The sequence below is a fragment of the Sorex fumeus genome, unplaced genomic scaffold (assembly GCF_029834395.1).
Source record: "Sorex fumeus unplaced genomic scaffold, SorFum_2.1 ptg000020l, whole genome shotgun sequence".
NCBI classification, from domain to species: Eukaryota; Metazoa; Chordata; class Mammalia; order Eulipotyphla; family Soricidae; genus Sorex; species Sorex fumeus.
In genome coordinates this window covers 12818064-12841514 of record NW_026606077.1, presented here as the reverse complement: position 1 = coordinate 12841514, position 23451 = coordinate 12818064, and the positions used below count along the sequence as shown (strand labels likewise).

Sequence of the window (23451 nt, the reverse complement as noted above, 5' to 3'; positions counted from 1 at the left end):
ATTCTGGGGAGGACACTCACCAGGTGCTGTAGGCCACGGGGCGACTTTCCCCCAGCAAGCTGCCAGGCCTCAGTTGTTCAGAGAAAAACTATGTATGTGTGTGTGCCTGTGATTGAGTGTGTGTGTGGTGGGTGCGTGTGTGTGCATGCACGTGTGTGCGTGTGTGCATGTGTGTGAGTACACGTACATGTGTTTGCGTGTGTGTGCGTGTGTGCATGTGTGTGTACACGTACATATGTGTGCGCGTGTGTGCATGCATGTGTGTGTGTATGTGTGTGCATGTGTGTGAGTGCAGTGGCTGTGATTGGGCGTGCTTGTGATGAGACCCTGGGCTGCACGTGTGTGAGGTGGGTGTGCAGCTGTGCTGTGCCCTCAGGAGCAGCCTGTGTCTGTGGGGCTCGTGCAGGGACAGGTTCCCTGTGCTGTGTCCGGCTAAACTGGAGAGCGCATGCTCCAGGCAGGTGTGGGGCCGCACTGGCAGAGAGGCTGGCCCTCCTCAGCTAAGCACAACTGCCCGACGCCCAGAAAGTTGACTCGAGGTCTGTGGAAAACTTACCCCTCCCAAGCACACGCAGGGGCTGTGGTGGCCCCACTCATCACTGTCTGAGAGGGAGGCCCCAGACATGGGTCACGGGGTCACTGTCCCCTGCAGAGTCACATGAGCATGGTGAGACCCCAGGTCTCCCGCAGGAGGAGACTGTGGCGTGTGTGGAACCCAGTACCCGCTCATCTCTTGCACAAAGGCCCCGAGGGCCGAGGCCCCTGCAGGTCCCAGAGGAGCGTGCCACACGGAGGGGCCTGACCCGCGGTGCTGGAGAGATGGAAGGGGGGACACGGAAGGACAAGGCTGGGTGGAAACGCCGCCTGTCTCTCTGTCTCTGTCTATCTTTGTCTCTGTGATTCTGTGTCTCTGTCTCTTCTCTGTGTCTTGTCTGTCTCTCTGTCTCTGTGTTTGTCTCTCTGTGTCTGTCTCTCTGTTGGTCTGTGTGCGTCTGTGTCCGTGTCCACGTCTCTGTCTTTTTCTGTCTGTCTCTGTGCGCTGTGGGAGTCACACCACGTGCAGATTCTCCCTCTTCACAGGCCTTTCTCACAAGGTTTCATTGTCTGTTCCTGCGTCTGTCGGCCTCACTGAACTTGTGTGACCCCTTGCGGCAGACAGTCTCCCCCACCCGGCTCCTGATCCCCGCACAGATGCCCGAGAAGACTCGCCTCCTCCCAGCTCTCCCCTCTGCCCCCCTCCTCCCTCCTCTTGCTTCTCCTCTGGGCCCATCTGCAGTGACGGGGCTGGGTGAGTCCCCAGGTGTCCCGTCCTGCGCACCGGACCCCTCTTCCTTAGCCAGCACCCCCATTCTGAGTCCATGACGGGGCTGGAGGTGGGGGGCTGAGTTGGTCTCCGCCCCGCCGCCCCAGGTCCGGGTGGGGCAGGGGTGCGCACACTCCACGGGGATGGGGCAGTCATAATCAAGGGAGCGAGGCCGCGGGAGTGGCCACCGGTTTCATCCTTGCTGGCCCCAGGGCAAAGGTTGGCTGAGCTGGACAAGGCCGGTCTTGTCACCTGCTTCCTCCCACGCCTTGTTCTCTTGAGGAGGTCCTTGTGGGGTGAATGGTCCTGTTTGACTCACTTGTTTGCGCTGAGGATCTGTGGGACTCCTCAGCCCATACAGGACTCTCTCCCCGGAAGTAAGGCGATGGCCTGCCTGGAGGGAGGGGCTGGGCCCAGGTCTCCGCCCCTTCACAGGGGAGATCAGCGCATGCGGTGTGAGCTGTGTAAGGTCTGCGCCGGTGGGGTGGCGGGTGTGTTGTGTGTGTGAGAGAAGGTGATGGGTGTGTGGCCTACTAGGGTGCGTGGTGTGGGGTGTGTGATGTGAAATGTGTGTGCAGTATAAGGTGCACGGGGGCATGGTGTGAAGTGCCTGAGAGGGTGCTGGATTCGTGGTGTGTGGTGAGTGACGGGTCGGTGCTGTGCACGGTGTGCGGTGTGTGTCTGCACACAGTGGGGCATAGACTTCCTGTCTGTCTCCCTGTAGCCCAGTCAGAACCTACCTCTGGGTTCTCTTGCACTGCAGCACCCAGGCTCTAGAGACCAGATGGTCCCAGAAGGCTGGTGCTGTGGGTGTATCCGCACCGTGGTTTGCACAGAGGGTCCCTGAGCGCTGCAGCGTGAGTGCAGCCCGAACACCACCTTTGCCACCCTGCCGATGCCTCAGAGACCCGCGCAGAGACAGCCGCCCTTGGCTGACGGCAGGACATCAGGGATGTCGCTCCCCTTTATCCCTTGGCTCAGACTCAGGTGCCCGGCCTTGCTCAGCCACACACTTGGGGCGTCTCCTTGCAGTTACCTTTGGGGGTCACATCTGCAGTGCTCTGGGACTGCTCCTGGTTCTGTGTTTAGGGGTCACTCCCAGCCATTCTTGGGGGTTCGTGATGCCAGGGGTCACATCTGGTCCCCTGTGCAGAGTGGACACAGGCCTCGTGCTCCGTCCCCCTGGCTGGAAACACGCGTGTAGCCCAGCCACCAGGATTTGGCGGAGGATTTTGGTTGTCTTCTCTCTGTCCTCAGCAAGTGATTGTCAGCACTCACTCCTGGTGAGCGACTCTTCTCTGAAGTTTGGCTCTTAGAGGCAGATTGCTGGGCACAAAACAACGCTTTTCTTTCTAGCTAGGTCTTGCAAATTTGCCTGGGATATTTCTATGGCCATAAGAGACTTTTTGCTCTTCTTCCTTCCCTGTCTCTGCTGCTTAAGTCTGCTTTGATGAGGGGCCAGAAGACAGTACCAGGGTTAGGGCACTAGCCCTGCACGTGCCTGTGCTGGCCTGACCTGGGTACCGCTGCCCAGTGTGGGTCCCACCTCAGGAAGGGAAGTGGACATCTTTTCTCACTTCCGAATTCTGGACCAAGTTAAGGTGTTAAGTCCCTCCCGGGGACAGACACGCCTGACTCCGCCGGGCTCAGAGGGACGAGCGCTCAGCTGGGCTGGGATAGTTGGCGCCAGAATAGGGCAGGGTCCTCCCAGAGTTCTTTACAAGTATCTTCCTCATCTCACAGGTGTCTTCTCTTCAGTGGCACGGCGAGAGCCTGCTGCGATCCTCGGCGCTGGGGTCTGTCTGGGGTTGACGGTGGTATCAGGAAGGGCCCAGACCGCCAGCCCCAGGCCATGAGCGGGAGGGGTGTGAGGGGCAAAGGAGGACCTTGCTATGAGCCACCTCCCCACCCCTCACGCCCCCAGAGCTCGACTGAGCACCAGAAAGGGCCTCTCTGCCCACCCTGGGCTTTCCCCTGGCCGACCCCCCTCCCTGGCACCTTGATGGCCAGACCCCCCACTCTGGAACGCTGAGGCTGTCTCACCCGCCACCACGTTCTGCAGAGCCCGGGGCCACCTGGCCCGGCCCAGAGTGAGGTCTGCTGCTGGCGCAAGGCTGCCTGTAAGAGCAGCGTCTTGTCTGGTTTGCAGGCGCCCTCTGCGCGCTGAGCGTGTGCTCTGGCCACTTAAGCCACCTTGGGACCCAAGATCAGTTTGATTCTTTTCTTTTTTTTTCTTTTTGGGTCGCACCTGGCAATGCACAGGGGTTACTCCTGGCTCTGAACTCAGGAATTACCCCTGGCGGTGCTCAGGGGACCATATGCGATGCTGGGAATCGAACCCAGGTCGGCCGCGTGCGAGGCAAATGCCCTACCTGCTGTGCTATTGCTCTAGCCCCAGTTTGATTCTTTTTATGTTTGTTTTGTTTTGGGGCCATGCCCGGCGGTACTCAGGGCTTACTCCTGGTTCTGCTCTTAGGGATCACTCCTGGAGGGGCTCAGGGACCCAGTGGGATACCCGGGATTGAACCCAGGTCTGCAGTGCCTACCTGCAGGACTGTCGTTCTGCCCAGGACTGCCACCTAGTGGGAGACTGAGGAATAGCAGCTGGCTTTCAGTATGATTTCAGTGGGGCTGGGGGCCCCTTGTGACCTCCAGGGCTTTACCTCCACAGGGTGCTGGGGCGCTGGGCCCCCTTCCTGCTCATGGGCTGTGTGGTCACTGCCTGGGCCCACTGTCCTGGTGTGGCCCAGCTCAGGCCCAGTTCTCATTTGCCGAGGAATTTATAGAAAAGAATCCCGTATCAGACCAACCATACACAAAATATATCCTGTGTTTGAAGGGCCTAAGGTGAACAGTAGAGATCTGATTATGATTTATTTGGGTTTTGGGGCACACCCAGCAGTGCTCAGGGTTCACTCCCAACTCTGTGCTCAGGACTCACTCCTGGCTCTGTGCTCGGGGCTTATTCCCGGCTCTGTGCTCGGGGTTCACTCCCAGCTCTGTGCTCGGGGCTCACTCCCGGCTCTGTGCTCAGGCTCACTCCTGGCTCTGGTCAAACCCTGGTAGGCCATGTGCCCGGCAAGCACCTTAACCCCCAGTCTATCTCTCAGTGCTTTATTTCTTGAGCTGTGATAAGATGCTAAGATTAGAGCTCAAAGCTGGTTACTGAGGGTTTTGTTAATGATACATCGTGTGTGTGTGTGTGTGTGTGTGTGTGTGTGTGTGTGTGTGTGTGTGTAAGATTCTTCGTTACTTATTTACTTATTGGTCATACCCTGTAGTGCTCAGGGCTCACTCCTGCCTTTGCACTCAGGGCTCAGTCCTGATGGGCTCGGGGTCCATCTGTGGTGCCACGGATTGAACTTGGGTCAGTCTTGTATAAATCAAGTGCCCTCCCTGCTGTGTTATCTCTTGACCATCTTTGTTCCTCTTTTAAAAATGCCATGGATGGTGCTGGAGTGATAGCACAGTGGGGAGGGCATTTGCCTTGCACGTGGCTGTCCCGGGTCCGATCCCTGGCATCCCATAGGGTCCCCCAGCCCCACCAGGAGTGATCCCTGACCGCAGAGCCAGGAGTTAGCCCCGAGGAAGGCTGGCTGTGGTTCCCAAACCAAAATCAATTAATAAAATGAAATATGCCATGGCGTGAGAGCAGACTCAGCCTGTGACCTACTGCCTTGTCTTGGTGGTAATCCTGACCAGCAGCGAATGTGTGTGTGTGTGTGTGTGTGTGTGTGTGTATGTGTGTGCGTTTTGGTTTTAGGACCACACCCAGTGATTCTCAGGGGTTACTTTTGGTTCTGCACTCAGGAATCACTCCTGGCAGTGCTCGTTGGACCCTTTGGGATGCTGGGGAATTGAACCCAGGTTGGTCACGTGCAAGGCCAGCGCCCTCCCCACTGTCCTCTCGCTCTGGCCCCAGCAGTGAAGTGTTTCACAGAGCAGTATGGATGTCAGCTGCTGTGGTGCTTTCTGAATGCACTTTTGTGTTTTGGTCTTCACCTGAGATTGCCTTTAAAGGAAGGACTTAGACTGAACAGAAGAGAAGGAGAAGCGGAGCGAAGAGCGGAAGCCTCCTGAGACCCTGGCACCGGCGAGCTGGCTCTCTGTCTACGGGATGGCTGCCCAGAGCGAATGGTCTTGGAGGAATGAGCTCTCCTTCCTTAGGGCAATGATTCTGGTTTTTACTTCACGTTATTGGGTTCTTTCTCTTCATTGTTGTGGATGCCATTGGGCTGGGCAGGGCAGGGCAGTGGGGCGCAAGGCCTGGATTCCAGCATGGAACCACACCATGCGCCCTGCTCGGCTCGTAACTGGGGGCGGGGGTGGGTGGGTGTTGGGTTAAGGTTCTACTCTCTGGGCTGCTCCAGGCCTCCTTGTGTAGAAGGTGATTTCTGGACTTGTTGGGGCTGGAGTGGCCGAGAAGGCACGTGAATCCCAACTGAGCCCTTGCAAGACAGGGGTCTCCAAAGGTGCATTACGGAGGTTAGCAGGCCGCCGGCCGCTTCACTCATCTTGCATTTCCCCCTGGGCTCAGCCCCCCACGTGTGATCCGGATACCCACTCACGCTCTCTGAGAACACTCTGATTCCTTCTCACTTGGGGTCCCCCTTTGCTCTGGCCTTCATACCGGAGCCCCTTTCCCCAGCCTCCAGTTTGCTCGGCTCCTGCTGCTCTGCCCTTCTGTGCCCGGAGCATGTGGGGTCTGCCTCCAGGCCTTTGCTCAGGGTCTCCCCGCCTCGTGCCCTTGCATGCCAACCCTCTCCCCAGGTCGTGGCCCTCTCACGCCAGCCTCTGACGGCCTCAGTCCTCTCCCCAGCCCCTTCCTCATCTTCTGGCCAGCCCGAGAGCTCGGATCTTCCTCATGTCCTGCCTGGCTCTGCCCATCCCTGTGTCTAAGCCACCGTCAGGCTCCAGGGCCCACAGGCCTGTCTTTCCGTTTGTCTTTGCTGCTGTATTCCTTTTTTTTGGGGGGGGGGGGTCTCACCCGGAGATGCACAGCGGTTACCCCTGGCGGTGCTCGGGGGACCATACGGGATGCTGGGAATCGAACCCGAGTCGGCCGCGTGCAAGGCAAACGCCCTACCCGCTGTGCTATCGCTCCAGCTCCCGCTGTATTCTTCACGGGACTCGTGCCTTTGAGGGACTTGTGCTGTGGCCCTCAGCTCCACCTCCAGCTGGGGCACCTGCTCCGAGGAGTCCCGAGACGTCCCTGTGTTCTGACTCAAGGCCAAGCTTGTGACTGAGCGAGCGAGGCTGGAGGCCGGGTCCACAGGCACCATGACCGCATGGAACCCCAGTGCCGGATGTCCACCGTCGGGTCCCGCGGGGCTCCCTCACGGCCCCAGCAGTGCCTCTCAGACTCTGCGTGCAGGGGCGGGGTGGCTGCTGAAATCCTGAGTCCTTGTGCAAGCAGCTATTCAGCCTCAATCCATTGTCTGCTTGGGGGTGAGGAAACCAGCGTATCGCTGGCAGGGTGGTCTAGGGGGGCTTTTACGGGATCATCATTTTGTCCCCGCTTATTTATTTACCATTTACCTGCCCAATCACCAGTCAGGGCTCAGCTTGCACACAGGCCCTTCTAAGAAGGGGCAGGGGGCGGAGTACAGCTGGGAAGGCATTTGCCTTGCACGTGGCTGTCCTGGGCACCCCATCACTGTCACTGTCACTACCCTCCCGTTGTTCATCGATTTTCTCTAGCGGGCCCAGTAACGTCTCCATTGTGATGCTTTGTTGTTACTGTGTTTGGCATTTGGAATATGTCACGGGGAGCTTGCCAGGCTTTGCCGTGTGGGCGAGATACTCTCAGTAGCTTGCCGGGCTCTCCGAGAGGAGTGGAGGAATCGAACTCGGGTTGGCTGTGTTGGCTATATGCAAGGCAAACGCCCTACCCCCTGTGCTATCACTCCAGCCCGGGCACCCCAGATGGTCCCTTAAGACCCTTAAGAGTTGCCCCGGGCTTCTGTGCACTGCTCACCCCACTGCAGAGATCCTCTCTGCGGGCAGAAAGTCACCCCAGACCCTGCCTTCCTTGCTCCAGGACGGGGTGGGTGTGTGCCCTGCCCGTGGGCCCCTCTGGACACCACTTCTCTCCCTGCAGGTGCTAAAGCACAACGGGTCATCGGAGATTCTCAACAAGCTGTACGACACGGCCATGGACAAGTTGGAGGTGCTGAAGAAAGACTACGAGGCCCTGCGAAAGCGCTATAGCGAAAAGGTGGCTGCCCACAACTCCGACCTGAGCCGGCTGGAGCAACTGGAGGAGGAGAACCAGAGGCTGGTGAAGCAGACGGAGATGCTGGCACAGCAGCGGGACACGGCCATCCAGCTGCAGCACCAGTGCGCCCTCTCCCTGCGCAGGTCGGCGGGGTCCCACCCCCTGCCCCCACAGCCCATGCCCAGCCACAGGATTTTATTCATCCAGTAGCTCGCGTCATTCCCCTGCCCTGCCTGTTGTCTTCGTTGTCGCTGTTGCTGGTTCCAGTGTCAGGGGCTGCATGTGCATGAATGTGCACTGCCACCCTTGGTGGTAGTATTCACGGAGGTTTCACACTTGGCCTTGGCTGGGCTCACGCACATTCCGGGTGCTCTGGTTGTATCCTCTGGGGGGCTCTAAGGAGCTGACATAATCCTGGAGCTGATGCTCATCTTGGTTGTCCCCATGGGGAGCACTGTTGCACGCACACTCTTTCTGGTTGTGTCCACTAGGGGCTGCTGTAATGCTCTGTAATGCTCTGACACAATCCTGATTGGGCCCACTAGGGGGCGCTGCGGTTCTCCTATGCACATCCTGGTTGTGCCCACTGGGGCCGGAGGGGGCCTGTGGTGCTCTGACACATACCCTGATTGTGCCTACTGGAAGATGTTGTGGTGCTCACAGGATCCTGGTTATGCCCACGAAGGGGAACTGTGGTACGCACATGATCCTGGTTGTGCCCACTGGGGGCGCCGTGGCACCGACGCACAGCTTGTCTGTGCCCACTGGGGGGCGCTGTGACACTGGCGCACATCCTGACTGTGCCCACTGGGGGCGCTGTGACTCTGGCGCACGTCCTGGCTGTGCCCACTGGGAGTGCTGTGTCACTGGCCCAAGTCCTGGCTGTGCCCACTGTGGGGTGCTGTGGCTCTGGCGCACGTCCTGGCTGTGCCCACTGGGGGCGCTGTGTCACTGCCCACGTCCTGGCTGTGCCCACTGTGGGGTGCTGTGGCTCTGGCGCACGTCCTGGCTGTGCCCACTGGGGGTGCTGTGTCACTGGCCCACGTCCTGGCTGTGCCCACTGGGGGCGCTGTGGCTCTGGCGCACATGATGGTTGGAGTGCACATTGGGGATTGCTGGGATGCTCACACCCGTAAGGTTCCTGGGCTTCGTGCTTCCTGGCTTTGGTGCCAACACACCTTTTTTCGTGGTGCTCACTGGGTTGCACCCCTTTTTCCGGTGCTCACAAGTACCTGACTGGCTTGTGGCACTGGTGCTCCCAAATTGTGCCTGGCATGAGCCGACACAGGGGCAGGCTTGGGGCCGCACGTGCCAGTGTAAGGCCTGAGGCCCCTCACAGCATGCCGCTGTGCTCCCCCAGGCCCTCGGAGAAGTGCTGGGCTGGACTGCAGGGCCTGAGGGAGCTCCAGGCACGCGCTCGGCATCCAGGAGGGCTGGGTTCCGTCCTGGCACTGTGGCCCCTTAGCAGCGCCTGGGAGTGACCCTGAGCGTCGAGGCAGGGACTCAAGTGCAGCCCAGCTGCACTCTCCCTCTGATCTTCTGGCCGCCCGTGCCGTTGGTATCTACATCTTTACCCACACATGGCCTTGCCTCTGAGGAGTCCATTTAACTCTTGTGCTGAGATTCTCAGGTTCTCGGTTTGGCCTTTGTATGATTCTTCGTGGTGTCACTTGGCGGTGGCAGAAACCCTTCGTTATCTAGCGAGCGGAGGGCACGATGTCCTCGCCGTTCAACTGCTGGCCGCTGGCGCTTGTAGAAGGCGGAGGATTCGATGTTTCTCTCTGCTGGGGGTGGGCTGGGTGCAGTGAGAACGCCCCAGTGTCTTGGCACGCGAGCGGGCCGGCCCAATGCCCAGCCTCCTGTGTCCCTGCCCCAGGTTCGAGGCCGTGCACCACGAGCTCAGCAAGGCCACGGCCCAGAACAAGGACATGCAGTGGGAGATGGAGCTGCTACAGTCGGAGCTCTCCGAGCTCAGGAGCACCCAGGTGAGGACGGCCAAGGAGTCGGAGAAGTACAAGGAGGAGCGCGACGCCGTGTACAGCGAGTACAAGCTTATCATGAGCGAGCGGGACCAAGTCATCTCAGAGCTGGACAAGCTGCAGACCGAGGTGGAGCTGGCCGAGTCCAAGCTGAAGAACAGCACGTCGGAGAAGAAGGCGGCCAGTGAGGAGATGGAGGCCCTGCGGCAGGTGTGCCCCACCCCCTGCTGGCCAGGGCCAGTCCTGCAGGGCAGCTGTGCTGCTGGTGCTCGGAACTGGGAGTGCAGGTTGGGGAGGTGGGGCGCGTGGCCAGGGCCAAGCCTCTCTCAGTCTCGCTTGGAGCCAGTGGGGAGATAGCCCAGGGCTGCTTTTTGCAGGGTGGAGCACATCCCCAGGGGCTGTCCCCAGGCTGCTCACAGGCTGATCTGGACAGCTGACACTGTAGGTCGTGCAGAGGCCGTCCAGAGCTGTTATGGATGAGCCAGCACTGCATGGGAGTTCCGGAGTCCGCCTGAGGGTCTCCCGGGCTCCAAGTTCACCGCCACACCCCAGAGTGTACCCTGTGAGTCCTGGGAAGCCTGGGAGCTCCCTCTGCTGAGAGACCACCCCCCCCCACCTGCTGGGCATCAGGCCTGGCTGTCCCCCACTGCTCCCTTGAGCCCTTGAGCTGTGCTGGGAAAGCAGGTCCTGGGGATGGGCCCTGAGACTTAGAGGAGGTTCAGCAGGTTGGGGGGGGGGGGGTGCATGGGAGCCCCCCAGGCCGAGCCTGGGGCAGCTGAGGCCTGTGTCTCCATGGACTCAGGAAGCCCAGAAGCCCGGAGGCAGGCCTGGGGCTGGGCCAGTGGGATTGCACTGACCACCCCCCACCGAGTGTGCCTCTGCCTCCTTCTGGGGCCAGGTGGGAGGGAGTTCCCATCCCGCTGGGTTTGAGAGAACCTGAGGCTTTACCCTGAGCCCCCCTGTGACCAGTCCCAGTGTCCACTATGTCCACTGGAGTCTGTCTTCTGTCAGGGTCCAGAAGACCCTGTGAAACTGCTTTTGTAAGGAAAAAGAGCGCTAAATAGCGGCCGTTTCCTGCAGAGGGGTCAGGAGGCGGCCACAGAGGCAGGCTGGGAAGGGAATCCCTGATTGGTGAAAGCAGATGTCTGTGAGACTTGGTGTAGGACTGGCCGAGAGTGAGATGGAGGGCCGGGATTCCCACCCCTCTTCCACCGTGGCCTCTTCAGCAGTGCTCCTTCTTCGTGCCCACCCCCCCACCCCTGTTCTCCTAGTGGGCCTCCTCGCCTCAGGCCCTGGTCCCCCAAACACACCCTGGTGGCCCTCTCGGAATATTCTGGGGCCACTGACGGTGACGGTCCGAGGAAAGGCCACACCTTGTTCTCCCCTGTGCTGCGATGTTGGCTCTTGGGCTAAGGACCAACACCAACCAGCTTGGGAAGAGAAGAGGGCTGGGTACGAGCCAGACCCTCAGGGCGGGTGTTTGCAGTCCCAGGAGCCCCCGGTGCAGCCCTTCAGGGCATGCTGTGTGGGAGCACCGGGCATCATAGCCCGTGGGAGGCAGCAGCGGGGGCTGAGCCCAGCACACAGCCATGTGCCACATGGTGACTCCTGCAACTGCATCGGGGGCACAGCAGGGGCACTGGGTGGGCAGCTGCAGGGCAGAGAAGTGCCCCGGCCACCCCGCATTTCCAGACCCTGAGCTGGGTCTGGCGAGAGTCCTGGACACAGCAGTGGCCTCTGACTGGGGCCCTGGGGACCCCAGCCTGTCTGCTCTGCCCTTCTGGTCCAGGCTCCCAGCCTCCCTGGCCTCTCCCCTTCCTGCCACCTCCCTCTGCTTGTCGCCGCCCTGCCCCCAGATTGCCCATGGCAGAGCAGCAGGGCTGGTGGTGGTGGTGGGGGGGGAGGTTGGGCTCAGCCTCCTCTGAATGTGTGGGGCACAGTCCTCTCCCTTCTCACCTCTGATGTGTCTGAGAGCTGCCAGCTGGCTGCCTGCCGCAGGCTGGGTGGGGTGGGAGTGCTTTGGGGGCACTCACCAGGCTCCATCCAGCGAGGGTAGAAGTCCTTCCCCACAGCTTAGCAGGGTGCCGGCCACAAAGGACCCTGCCCAGGGGGCCATACTCAGCAGTGCTCAGGGCTTCCTCCTGGCTCTGCACTCAAGCGTTACTCCTGCCAGGACTTGGGGCACCCTAGGGGGTGCTGGAGATGGAACCCAGTGGGCACAGGCCAGGCCAGGGGGCTGTTCCTGGCCCAGGACTTTCTGCTGACTGCCTCTGGGACTCTGGGGGTCTGCACGGCGCCCAGAGTGCTTGGGCTGAGTTGGGGTACAGATGTTTAGTTCCTGCTTTTGAGGCACTCAGGATGTCACCAGCAAGACGGGTCTGTGTGGAGCAGGGAGCCCCGTGCTGGGGCCTCAGCACCGAGTCCTGTGGCTTGAGCTGGCCAGTGGCCCCAGTCCACTTGTGGTGGGAGAGACTGAGATGGGCGAGAGCAGGACCAGCGCTGGGGGCACCGTCCCGGCTGCTCTGTGGGGCTCGGGGATCTGAATCCACCCTGACCCCCAGCACTGGAGGCTGGGCTGGGGCTGGGAGGCTGGTGCGCAGGCGGCTGGACTCCCTCCTCTGTCCTGGTCTTGAGACCCCGTGACCACCCACCCCGTGTCTGCCCTCCATCCAGATCAAGGATACGGTGACCATGGACGCTGGGAGGGCCACCAAGGAGGCGGAGACCCTCCGGAAGCAGTGCCGGGCCCTGTGCCAGGAGCTGAAGGAGGCCCTGCAGGAGGCCGACGTGGCCAAGTGCCGGCGCGACTGGGCCTTCCAGGAGCGGGACAAGATCGTGGCCGAGCGGGACAGCATCCGGTGCGTCCCCAGCGGCCCTGTGGGGTGCCCCTCCGGGCGGGCTGGTGCCTGCCTCCCCCGCCCCACCGCGGTGCAGTCCACCTGGGAAGCCTGCAGGAGGGTCTGGGAGCCGGGAGGGCGTGGGACCCGTGTCTGCTGCCGGTGCGGGACCAGGACCCTCCGTGCCGGGCCCCTGACCCCCGTGCCCGCCCCAGGAACCTCTGTGACAACCTGCGGCGGGAGCGGGACCGCGCGGTCAGCGAGCTGGCCGAGGCGCTGCGCAGCCTGGACGACACGCGCAAGCAGAAGAACGACGTGAGCCGCGAGCTCAAGGAGCTCAAGTACGTGGGCGGGGCCCAGGGGCGGGGTGGGGCGGGGCCAGGGCTCGGGGGCGGGGCCAGGGCTCAGGGGCGGGGCCAGGGCCCAGGGGTGGGGCCAGAGGTGGTGGGGAGGGGCCAGGGGCCGGCGGGGCGGGGTGGGGCCAGGGGCGGGGCAGGGTCATGACTCAGGGGCGGGGCCAGCTCCCAGGGGCGGGGCCAGAGGTGGGCGGGGTGGGTGGGGCCAGGGGCGGGGCTAGGGCCAGGCGGGGTGGGGCGGGGCGTGGCGCCACTAATGTGGCCTGTGCTCGAGGGGACCCTGTCACCAGGGTCCTAATCACTGACCCGTGAGGTAGGCTGGCTCTTAGCTCCGTAGCTCAGCGAGGGGAGAATCAAGAGCTAAAACAAAGAGACGTTGGCAGCACTGTCCTTTGCTCTCCAGAGAGGCTGGTGCCTGTGAGGGAGTGTGAGAGAGTGAGTGTTACTGAGTGTGCGAGTGTGTGACTGTGACTGTATGAGTGTGAGAGTGTGACAGTGTGTGTAGCTGAGGGAGTGTGTATGATAGTATGATGGAATATATGAGTGTGAGTGCGAGCATGTGACTGTGTGAGCGACCCTGTGACTAAATGTGTGACTGTGGCTGAGAATAAGTGTGTGCGTGTCACTGAGTGACTGACTGAGAGTGTGTGACTGAGTGTGACTGAGAGTGAGTATGACAGTGAGCGTGACTGAGAGTGTGTGAATATGTGGCTGAGTGTGTGTGAGCGTGCGGGTGACAGTGAGTAACTGTATGAGTGGGAGGGTGATCGAGAGTGAGTGTGACTGACTGTGAGGCTGAGTGTGACTGTGAACATGAGGGTGACTAAGGATGTGTGAGTGTGAGGGTGACGGTGTGTGAGTGTGAGCATGAGGGTGAGTGTGAGTGACTGTGAGGGTGACTGAATGTGTGTGTGTGTGAGTGACTGTGTGACTGAGTGTGTGTGTGACTGAATGTGCATGTGTGTGACTAAGTGGTTGTGAGTGGGACTGAGTATGAGGGTGACTGAGACTGTGTGTGGGTCCCCATCCTCTCCTTCCACTGGCCCCCATCAGCCCTCCCCAGACATTTTCAGCTGTTCAGTAAGTTCCTGGAACCCCGGGGTATTGGGTCAGACACAGGCCGCCGGGACCCACCTTGGCGAGTCTCCTGAGGGTGGAGTCGAATGAAGGGGCCACCCAGACCCTCCGGGCTCATCAGGAGGTGGGGTTCTGTCTGTGGATCCCGTGGACTCATGGGACAGCTTCGAGTGTGTGGCACTGAGAGCTGTTAACTGAGGGTGGACACAGGGGAAGCCAGGCCCCGCGGGGGGCAGCGTCTCTGCTCAGCCTGGCCAGACCCGGGAGGCACCTGTGAGTAGCAGGGGGAGACTCCTGCTAGGGCCGCTCCCGAGCCTCAGACACGGGCCTGTCCGCAGGGAGCAGATGGAGTCCCAGCTGGAGAAGGAGGCACGCTTCCGGCAGCTGCTGGCCCACAGCTCCCACGACTCGGCCATCGACACCGACTCCATGGAGTGGGAGACGGAGGTGGTGGAGCTTGAGCGGGACACGGTGAGCTCGCTGTGACTCTGCCCTGCCCCTGCCCTCCTCCTGGGCTGCCGATGACGGGTTCACTCTCCTGTGGCCCTTTCCCCCACGCCAGCCCTTCCCTGTGCCGGGGCTGACGGGAAAGGTGAAGAATGAGCAGAACAGTGGGGACGGGTGCTGGCAGGCACGTGTCCAGCGGCACCTTGCGGCTGCCCAGGGCTCTGTGCTCCTGTGACATGGCAGAGGGGTGACTCCCACGTTGGGGTGACCAGCTCTTGCACACAGGGAGTCCGATGCCTCTCACTGCCTGCTGAAGTGTGCGCTTCTCTCTGTCCCCTGACAGGAGGACGTGGACCCAGAGACCCTGGGGTTTGATATGGCTGAAGGCGTGAATGAGCCGTGTCTGCCAGGGGACTGTGGGATATTTGTCACCAAGGTGGACAAAGGCAGCATTGCCGATGGTCGCTTACGGTGAGTGTGCTGTAGACGCTGAGAGCTTCACTGGGCAGAGCCCTTGTGTGTGGGGCTCCAGGTGTGGTTACACCGACCTGTGGCTTGTCTTCGCTCGTCCCCAGGCACTGCCTTTGCTTCTCCATGTGGGGGAGGATATGGCTGGACCATGGGGGAAACCGGGACGGGCTTGATGCTGTGCTGAGGTATGCCCGCGGTGTCTGCCGGGCTCCCGCACTGTGCTCACCTGCACCAGTGGTGACTGATCCGCTCACCCGCAGACCTGAGGTCACTGTCCCTGCCATGCAGAGGACACGGGAGGCCCCAGAGCAGCTCCCAGTGCTGGCTGGCTAGGACTGGAACCAGATGGGGGCCGGGTGGAATAATCTTGCACCCAGACCTGTGGGGTCACGTGCCTCTCTGCAGGGTGAACGACTGGCTGCTGAGGATCAATGACGTGGACCTCGTGAACAAGGACAGGAAGCAGGCTCTCCGGGCCCTGCTGCACAGCGGGGGCGCCATCAACATGGTGGTGCGGAGACGCAAGTCCCTGGGCGGGAAGGCGGTCACACCGCTGCACATCAGCCTGGGGGGACAGAAAGGTGCGAGCATGGGGGGGCCACAGGAACTGAGTTTCATGGGGCTGTGGAGGGGTCTGACTCGGCAGGTGGGGCAGGTGCCCGGGCAGGGTGACACGGGCGTGCCGGTGCCATCTGCTAGTGTTTTCTTTTCACCAAGCTCAGCTCGTGAAGTTCAGGTGGGATCCCGGGGATCCGGTGCCCAGGGTCACAGCCGCACGCTTGCTCTTGGTTCACAGACAGTGGCATCAGCCTGGAGAATGGAGTGTACGCAGCGGCCGTGGTGCCCGGAAGTCCGGCTGCCAAGGAGGGCTCCCTTGCTGTGGGGGACAGGATTGTGGCGGTGAGTGTTCGCCAGCATCCGGCTGCTGGGAGTGTCCCCCGGAAGCCGTGCGTGGTGGCTGCATGTGGCCTGGTCTGGACAGTGCTGGTCAGCGCCCAGGCATACTTTTATTTCTGCACTTCCCTGCGGTGTTCTGTTGGCTAGAAAATGAGGAAACCGGTTGAGGTAGGAAAGAAAAAATCATCTATGGAGACACTTTAGTTTTTATATTTTTGGCTTCGGGCCCACCCCTAACTGTATTCAGGGGTCACTCGTGAAGGGGTTCTGGGAACCCTATATGGTGCCAAGGATTGAACGTGGGTCGGTTGCACAAAAACGCTGTACCTGCTGGACAAGCTCCTTGACTTTTTGTTTTTTGGCATTTTTTTTTTTTTGCCACATCTGTTGATGCTCAGGGCTTCCTCCTGGCTCTGCTCTCGGGGATCACTTTTTACACAGCTTGGGGGCCACTGGGGGTGCCGGGGTCAAATCCAGGTTGGCCTCATGGAAGGCGAGTGCCCTACCCAATGTGTTGTAGCTTAGACCCTCTTTTAAGGTATTTACCTACAGCCATTCTTTTTCCTGTTGGTGTCAGCCTGTTGGTTTGGTTTGATGTTTAGATGGGGCTCAGGGTCTCTGTCTCGTGGCCTATCCACCACCTGTATGTGCTTACCCCCGCATTCTGTCTCATGGCCCATCTAACACCCTCCTTACCCACCCCTACACTTGTCTCGTGGCCCATTCACCACCCATATGTGCATCCCCTTCCCCCTGTCTCATAGCCCCATCAATGGCATCGCGCTGGACAACTGCCTGTGACACATACCCTGCACCTCTGTCTCGTGGCCCATCCACCACCCTTATATACACACTACTGCTCCTCTGTCTCAAGGTCCCCTCACCCCTTAGTACCCTTTCAGTTCTAAGTTCTGTTACCAATATCTCAGGCTTTGTTTCCATTGACCACCATATGTTCCCTTGCTTTGTTTCTTCATATTCCACAAACGGAATATATTTTATTTTTATTTTGGGGCCATTCCCAGCAGTGCTTGGGGACCCTCATGGTGCTAAAGCAAGTGATCCAGCCCTTTTAGCTATGGCTGCAGCTACTGCTTCTTATTCTTACTCTTCCTGGTCCTCGTCCATCTCTTTTTTTCCCCTTCTTTCTTCTCCTTCTCATCCTTGTCTCTTCTTTCTCCTCCCCCTCCTTTCTCTTTCTTCATCCGTCTTCCTATTCCCCATTTAAGCCATGGCCCAGCATTACTTACTGGCAAGCAGCCAGGCCAGAATGTTCCTCCAGAAACTTGGGTTCTGGCACCAGACCTGGGAATGTGTCATTTAGGGTTCTGTGTCATCTTGCCTCAGGAGCTGCCTGACTTCAGTCTTTGGGCCTTACTGGGGAGGAACTTCATTTCCTTCACCAGTGGCGGGCGCTGGACCCTCAGAAAACCAGGCCCAAGTCTGACACAGGCTGCGGGGGCTGTCTCTGACCCTAGATCAATGGCATCGCGCTGGACAACAAGTCTCTGAGCGAGTGTGAATCTCTGCTGCGCAGCTGCCAGGACTCCCTGACGCTGTCTCTCCTGAAGGTCGGTCCCTGCCCCCACGGTGACCCAGCCTGCGCCTCGGTATCTCTGGGGAGAGCGTACTGATGAACCAAGGGCCAGGCACGCATGGACCAGACCAATCAGAAAAGCAACTGGGAAGGGGACCGTTGGGTCATTTGAATATGGACTGGATAGGTCTTAGGGAATTACCCACTTTCTTGGGTGTTTGGATTTCAGAGAGGAGACTGGATTTTGGATTTCAGGAAGGCCTGTTTTGTGGAACCACATGCTAAAGTTGATAGAAGTATAGAAGTGACATGAATTGTTTGTATATTACTTTTTCTTTTTTTCTTTCTTTCTTTTTTTTTTTTTTTTGATGGGGAGGGTGCGTTTGGGCCACACCTAGCAGCACTCAGGGGTTGTTCCTGGCTCTGTGCTTGGGCATCACTCCTGGCCATGCTTGAAAGACCATACAGGGTGCTGGGGATCAAACCCAGGTTGGCTGTGTTTAGAGCAAGCGCCCGCCTCACTGCATTCTCTCTACCTTCCTTATTTGGATTTTTTTTTTTTAATCTTTGGGCCACACTTGGCGCAGTGCTCAGGGCTTACACCTGGCTCTGCACTCAAGAATCACTCCTAGTACGGCTTGGGCGACCATTTGGGATGCTGGGGACCAAACCCAGGTCAGCACAGCGCAAGGCCAGCGCCCTCCCTACTGTGCTATCTTTCCTGTTTAATCAGTTAAGGAATGCAGGGCGTTGGGTGGTAACAGAGATGCTCAGAGAGCAGGAGCCCTGCATGGCACTGTGGATTCTGGGAGAATTAGAGTGTTTCTGGGAGTATGCCTGTCCTTGGGGTGGAGGCGCTGCTGACCTCCCTGACCAACCAGGGTGCTGTGCAGCCCGGGCCCTGCCCTCTCACCTGCCCGCTCTTGCCTCTGTGTCCCCCTGCCCCAGGTCTTCCCGCAGAGCACCTCGTGGAGTGGCCAGAACATCCTGGAAACTATCAAGGACTCTGAGAAAATGCTGAGCTTCCGGGCGACTGGGCCGGACATACAGTGCCCGCCCAGACGGGGTGGGCTACAACCTGGCAGCCCCGCTCAGACAGAGCTCTTCCCTGGGGACAGGCTGGAGGAGAGAAAGGAGCTGGGGCCACCAGCGGATGGCAGCGCCTTCCTGCACAGCCCATTCCCCGGGGCGCCCTTCCCCGTGTCCCCACAGGCCTGCCCCAGCGCCTCTGAGCACAGCCTCACCTCCTTCCCCTCTGACAACTCGGGGGACCGTGGCTACGGGCTGGCGGATGCGCGGAGCCGCCGACCACTGCTGCCCTTCGAGGCAGACGGGGCAGCAGAGGCCCCCCTGGACAAGATAGAGCCCGAGAGCGCCAGCACAGGCGGGACCTGGCCCAAGGCCGTGCTCAGCTCAGCGGCGCGGCCCGAGAAACTGTCTGTATACAAGAAGCCAAAGCAGAGGAAGTCCATCTTCGACCCCAACACTTTCCAGCGTCCCCAGACCCCATCCCGGATTGAGTACCTGCTCCCCGCACCCGGACCTGCCCGTTCCCCCCAGCCCACACGGAGGTCGGGGCCCCCGACGCCCCCCAAGCCCCCCCGGAGGAGCGACTCCATGAAGTTCCAGCAGCGACTGGAGACCAGCTCGGAGTCGGAGGCCACGCTGGTGGGCAGCTCTCCGTCCACCAGCCCGCCCGGCGCACTGCCCCCTGACACAGACCCTGGAGAGCCCATGCACGCCTCCCCCCATCGCAAGGCCAGGGTCCACATTGCCTCCAGCTACTACCCAGAGGGCGACGGTGATGCCGCCTACCTGCCGGCCAAGAAGTCATGCGACGAGGACCTCACCTCCCAGAAGGGGGACGAGCTGGGCCAGAAGCGCCGCCGCCCAAAGTCTGCGCCCAGTTTCCGGCCCAAGCTGGCGCCGGTGGTGATCCCTGCCCAGTTCCTGGAGGTAGGGTCCGGCTGGGGCCATGTACCTGCAGGTGGCCCCACGCTGACTGCCTCCTGTCTTACCTTTGCACTCGGCCACTAACTGCAGGCAGAATAGCCCCTACTGAGGAGGGAGGAGCATAGTGGGGCGTGTGGGTTCCAAGGGATGCCCACCTGCTGTTCTTTCTTTATTTGGGGCCACACCTAGAGGTACTCAGGGCTCACTCCTGGCTCTGTGCTCTGTGCTCTGTGCTCAGGGCTCAGTGGGCCAAATGGGATACTGGGGATTGAACCTGGGTCGATCACATGCAAAGCATCTACCCGCTGTGCTGTCTCTCCAGCACCTTTTAGCAGACTGACAGTGCTCAGAGCTTATTCCTGGCTCTGTGCTCAGGGATCACTACTGGCAGGGCAGGGGGGACCTTATGTGGATGCTGGGGATCAAATCCGGGTCGGCTTCGTGCTAGACAAAGGTCTGCCCTGCTCTTCTGTCTCTCTGGTCCCTTGCTGTGCTTCTTGTAGGGAAGGCTTTGCACGGCAGACCCCAGCGTCTGCAGAGCCCCCTGAGGTGGCAGGGAAGGTGGGGGAGCACATGTGGCTCTGGGGAGGGCATGACCAGGGGCTCGTTGGTCCTTTCCAGAGAGTGAGGCAGCTTTTAGGATGCCCGTCAGGGCCAGGTGCTCAGCATCTCAGAGAGCTTGAGTCTGTTTTGGCTCTGTGGTTTCCTCCAAACTCGTCTATAAGGCCTTGGGACTTCCCTAGCCGTGCGGGACGGCTGTGCGTGAGCAGACCTGCCCCAGGGGCCCTGGAGGGCAAGGGCCGTGGGTCCCCATTTGCAGCCCCTGCCTCTTGCTTCGGTCGTACAGGAGCAGAAGCACAGCCCTGCCTGTGGGGAGTGCTCCCCAGAACCCCAGGACTGGCCGCCCTACTCACCCGGACACTCCGGGCGCCACGGCAACACACCCCTCTACCCGCACAGGCCGTCCATGGGTGAGTGTGCGGGACTGGGAGGGCGGGAGGATGAGTCCAGGGAGCAGCCGCCTGTTGTGGGCCCAGAGGCCCCCAGGTGCCGCCGCGGCCCTGCCTGCACTCTCCTGGACCTTCCAGAGCAGGCCAGGGATAGAACCCACTGACCCAGCATGTTCTTCCAGGCTGGGGTCCGTGGGTACCATCCCTGGCGTCACCCCTCCGATTGATGCCTGCGGGAGGGGCTGGCCCAGGTCCAGGGGTGTCTGGGGGACGGTCTTCACCTTGCCTGTTTCCAGGCACCATCCCTCGGAGTCTGGCCCCCAGTGCCACCATGAGCTCCATCCTGAGGAACCCCATCTCCACTGCACGCAGCCACCGGGCAGGCCCCTGCAGTTCTCCGCCCGTGCCCAGGGAGGTTGGGCCCCCAGGTTTGCAGTCCAGGTATGTGTGAGGCCCACCCTTGCCTCTGGGGCATGAAGGGACACAGTCAAGGACTGTGGCACAGGGCAGCAGACAAGCTGCGATGGGGGCGGGGGGACAGAAGCTGAAACCAAGCTAGCTGCCAGTCCTGGGCACGGCCTCCGGAGGGCAAGTGGACGGTGCTGTGGCATCTGGACACAGTGCACTGGCCCCAGGGATAGAGGGTCAGCTGGGCAGGGCTCGGTGCGACAGAGGGGCGCAGGCCAGGGGACTCAGCCTGTGTGAGAGGGAGAAACTTGGTCTCATTCCCCCACTGCAGAGGTCATGTCTGGGCCAGTGGCTGGCCTGCCTTGGGGATCTTGGTCTGCTGCCCCGGGAGGAAATGTCCCACCCAGGCTCCTCAGGCTGCCCCAGCCTCTTCTTGCCATGGGAGTGGGCGAGGGCTCGCCCTGGGGCTGCTGAGGTGTTGGAGGAGTCTGCTCCTCCCTGTGAGTGCCCCCCTCCCTGTGATTCCTCTCCTCCTGGCGATAGTCCTCCCCGTCCCGGTGAGAGTCTCCCCTCCTCCTCCTCCCTGCAGAGTTCTCTGGTGAGAGTCCTCCCCCTCCCAGTGAGAGTCCTCCCCTCCTCCCTGCAGAGTTCTCCTGGTGATAGTTCTCCCCCTCCTGGTGAGCATCTCCCCCTCCTTCCTGCAGAGTCCTCCCAGTGAGAGTCCTCCCCTCCTCCCTGTGATGTGTCCTTCCTCTCATTGAGCCAGGTAGGGGTGGGGCAGTTGCTCAGTCCTTCCCTGGGCATGCAACTCAGTGGACGCCATCTCTGTGCCGTGGACTGTCCACTGTCCTTGGCCAACTGTGAGTGTCCCTGCCCTGGTCAGTGATGCCTGCAGTCAAGGCCGCCTACCTCCTGCCCTGGACAGCCCCTAGCTCACTCCGCTCTGCTCCTTGCAGTGTCCAGCACCAGGGACGGCTGAGCCTGGACTTGAGCCGCAGAGCCTGTGGCGACTGCTCAGAGATGAGAACCTCCCATGGGTCCAACTCGCTGCCCTCCAGCGCCCGCCTGGGTAACGCGGCCTGACCCCTCAGCTTTCCCTCTGCTCCCCGCACCCCGCCATGGGCCTCCCAGCCTTCCTGTGCTGTCAGTCGTGCCTTTGGCTTCTGTGGCCGTCTCCTCTCAGTGTTCCCTGGGGGCTTCCGGTCCCTGAGCTGGTTGCTCATCTCAGGGTTTGTGCTGCTCTGATTTACTGGGGATGGGGTGGGGGGCATTTCTGGGGATGTAGGGGAGCCGTGCCCCCTGCCCTGGCCCATGTCCCGCGTCTGAGTGCCAGGAGACTGGGGCTGCTTCTCTTGCTGAGGCTCCGGGAGAAGTGGCGGGTCCCTGTTTTGTTTCATCACGGCTCTGAGGCAGTGGTGGATGGGTTGGGCGGAGGGCTGAGGGGTGTGCTGCGGCCTCAGCTTGTCCCTTTGGGCACTACAGGGTCTTCCTGCAACCTGCAGTTCAAGACGGAGCGCATCAAGATCCCATCCACGCCCCGGTATCCACGCTCTGTTGTGGGCTCTGACCGAGGTTAGGCACTTCTGCTGCCTCCTCCCTTGGGTGGCTGTGACTCGCCCCCTGTCCCAGGTGCCATGGCGGGCCTGCTGATGTGGGGGCCGGGCCTGTCATCCTGCCTCTCCCACAGGCTCCCTGTCACACTCCGAGTGCAGCACCCCGCCGCAGTCACCCATGAGCGTGGACACCTTGTCCTCCTGCGCCCAGCCGTCAGCCTCCACAATGCCCAGGGTCGCTGTCAACCTTGGGGATCGGAGGAAGGACAGGTGAGCATGGTGGTGGCGGCCAGAGCTGTTGAGGGTCGTCCCAGGAGGCTCTCATGGGGTCACCGAGTACTGGCCAGTGTCCCCCTGCATCCCCACCCCACACAACCACTCGAGGCTCCTGTGGGCACGTGGTGCTTAAATGGCAAAGTGGGAGGTAGGTGGGCCCGTCAGGGGACAGCAGTGCCCTAGGGGGATGGAGGGGCCCCGGTGCTGCTTCCAGGTCTCCACAAAGCATGGCCATGGTGGGGACCAGGAGCTCCTGCAGGGACACTGTTGTCTTCTTTGTACAGGTGCATGAGTGAGGCCAGAGTTGGAGCTGTGGTCATGTGTCCAGTGACTCACCCCCACAGTTAGACTCTTACCTTCGCTTTCAGCCCTGAGTTGCCCAGCGGTGCTCAGGGCTGACTCCTTGCTCTGCGCTCAGGGATCATTCCTGAAGGGGCCCTGGGAACCCTACGGGGTGTTGGGGATCAAACTTGGTCAGCCGCGTGCACAGCAGCACCCTAACCCCACTGTTGTCTCTCCAGCCCTTGCCCTGTCCTGTCCGCTCCCTGGGTGATGTTTTCTCGTGAAAGGAAGTGTACATAGACAAGCTGTGGCTCTGTGGCTTTCCTGCACGCCCGCTCCATGTGACCTGTCTCTGGGGACGTTTTGGGTTTTCAGGCCAAAGGGGGTCCCCACCACCTGCTCTGTGCTCACCTCATCTGCACCCTTTGCTCTTCCAAGGGTCTAGATCAGACTTCCAGCTCAGAGCTCTGCGGGAGACTGAATTAAGACTTGACCTTGTCTCTGCATAGCGTGTCATTTCAGGTGCCATGATTTATAATTCTGTTCATGATCGGGTTTCACACCTACATACTCTGTGCCATGTCCTCTACCGACCACCCACTTCTTCTCCCTGCTGTCCCTCTCGCTCCTTCTTGCCTTTCTTTGTGGCACTTGTAAGCACTTGTAAGGGCTGGAGCGATAGCACAGTGATAGGGCATTTGCCTTGTGTGCAGCCAACCCCGGCCGAGCTGGGTTCGATTCCTCCATCCCTTTCGGAGAGCCCAGCAAGCTACCGAGAGTATATTCAATATGCCAAACACAGTAGCAACAAGTCTCAAAGTGGAGACAAATCTCAAAATGGAGACGTTACTGAGCCCGCTCAAGCAAATCTAAGAACAACCGGAGGACAGTGTTTTGTTTGTTTGTAA

At 60.5% G+C, this 23451-nt stretch overlaps 1 protein-coding gene across 1 annotated transcript in view; it reads left to right on the top strand.

The window, feature by feature from the left end:
• The window catches only part of DLG5 (discs large MAGUK scaffold protein 5), a 91647-nt gene that overhangs the window by 53211 nt on the left and 14985 nt on the right, over window positions 1–23451 (top strand). Inside the window, exons 6-20 of the mRNA XM_056113447.1 lie at window positions 7404–7663; window positions 9397–9709; window positions 12173–12357; window positions 12552–12677; window positions 14108–14240; window positions 14560–14687; window positions 15093–15268; window positions 15484–15587; window positions 17063–17155; window positions 18070–19077; window positions 19922–20045; window positions 20321–20465; window positions 21389–21501; window positions 21915–22004; window positions 22120–22255. Coding sequence (XP_055969422.1) covers window positions 7404–7663; window positions 9397–9709; window positions 12173–12357; window positions 12552–12677; window positions 14108–14240; window positions 14560–14687; window positions 15093–15268; window positions 15484–15587; window positions 17063–17155; window positions 18070–19077; window positions 19922–20045; window positions 20321–20465; window positions 21389–21501; window positions 21915–22004; window positions 22120–22255 — 3134 coding nt within the window. The remainder of the gene's footprint in view (window positions 1–7403; window positions 7664–9396; window positions 9710–12172; window positions 12358–12551; window positions 12678–14107; window positions 14241–14559; window positions 14688–15092; window positions 15269–15483; window positions 15588–17062; window positions 17156–18069; window positions 19078–19921; window positions 20046–20320; window positions 20466–21388; window positions 21502–21914; window positions 22005–22119; window positions 22256–23451) is intronic.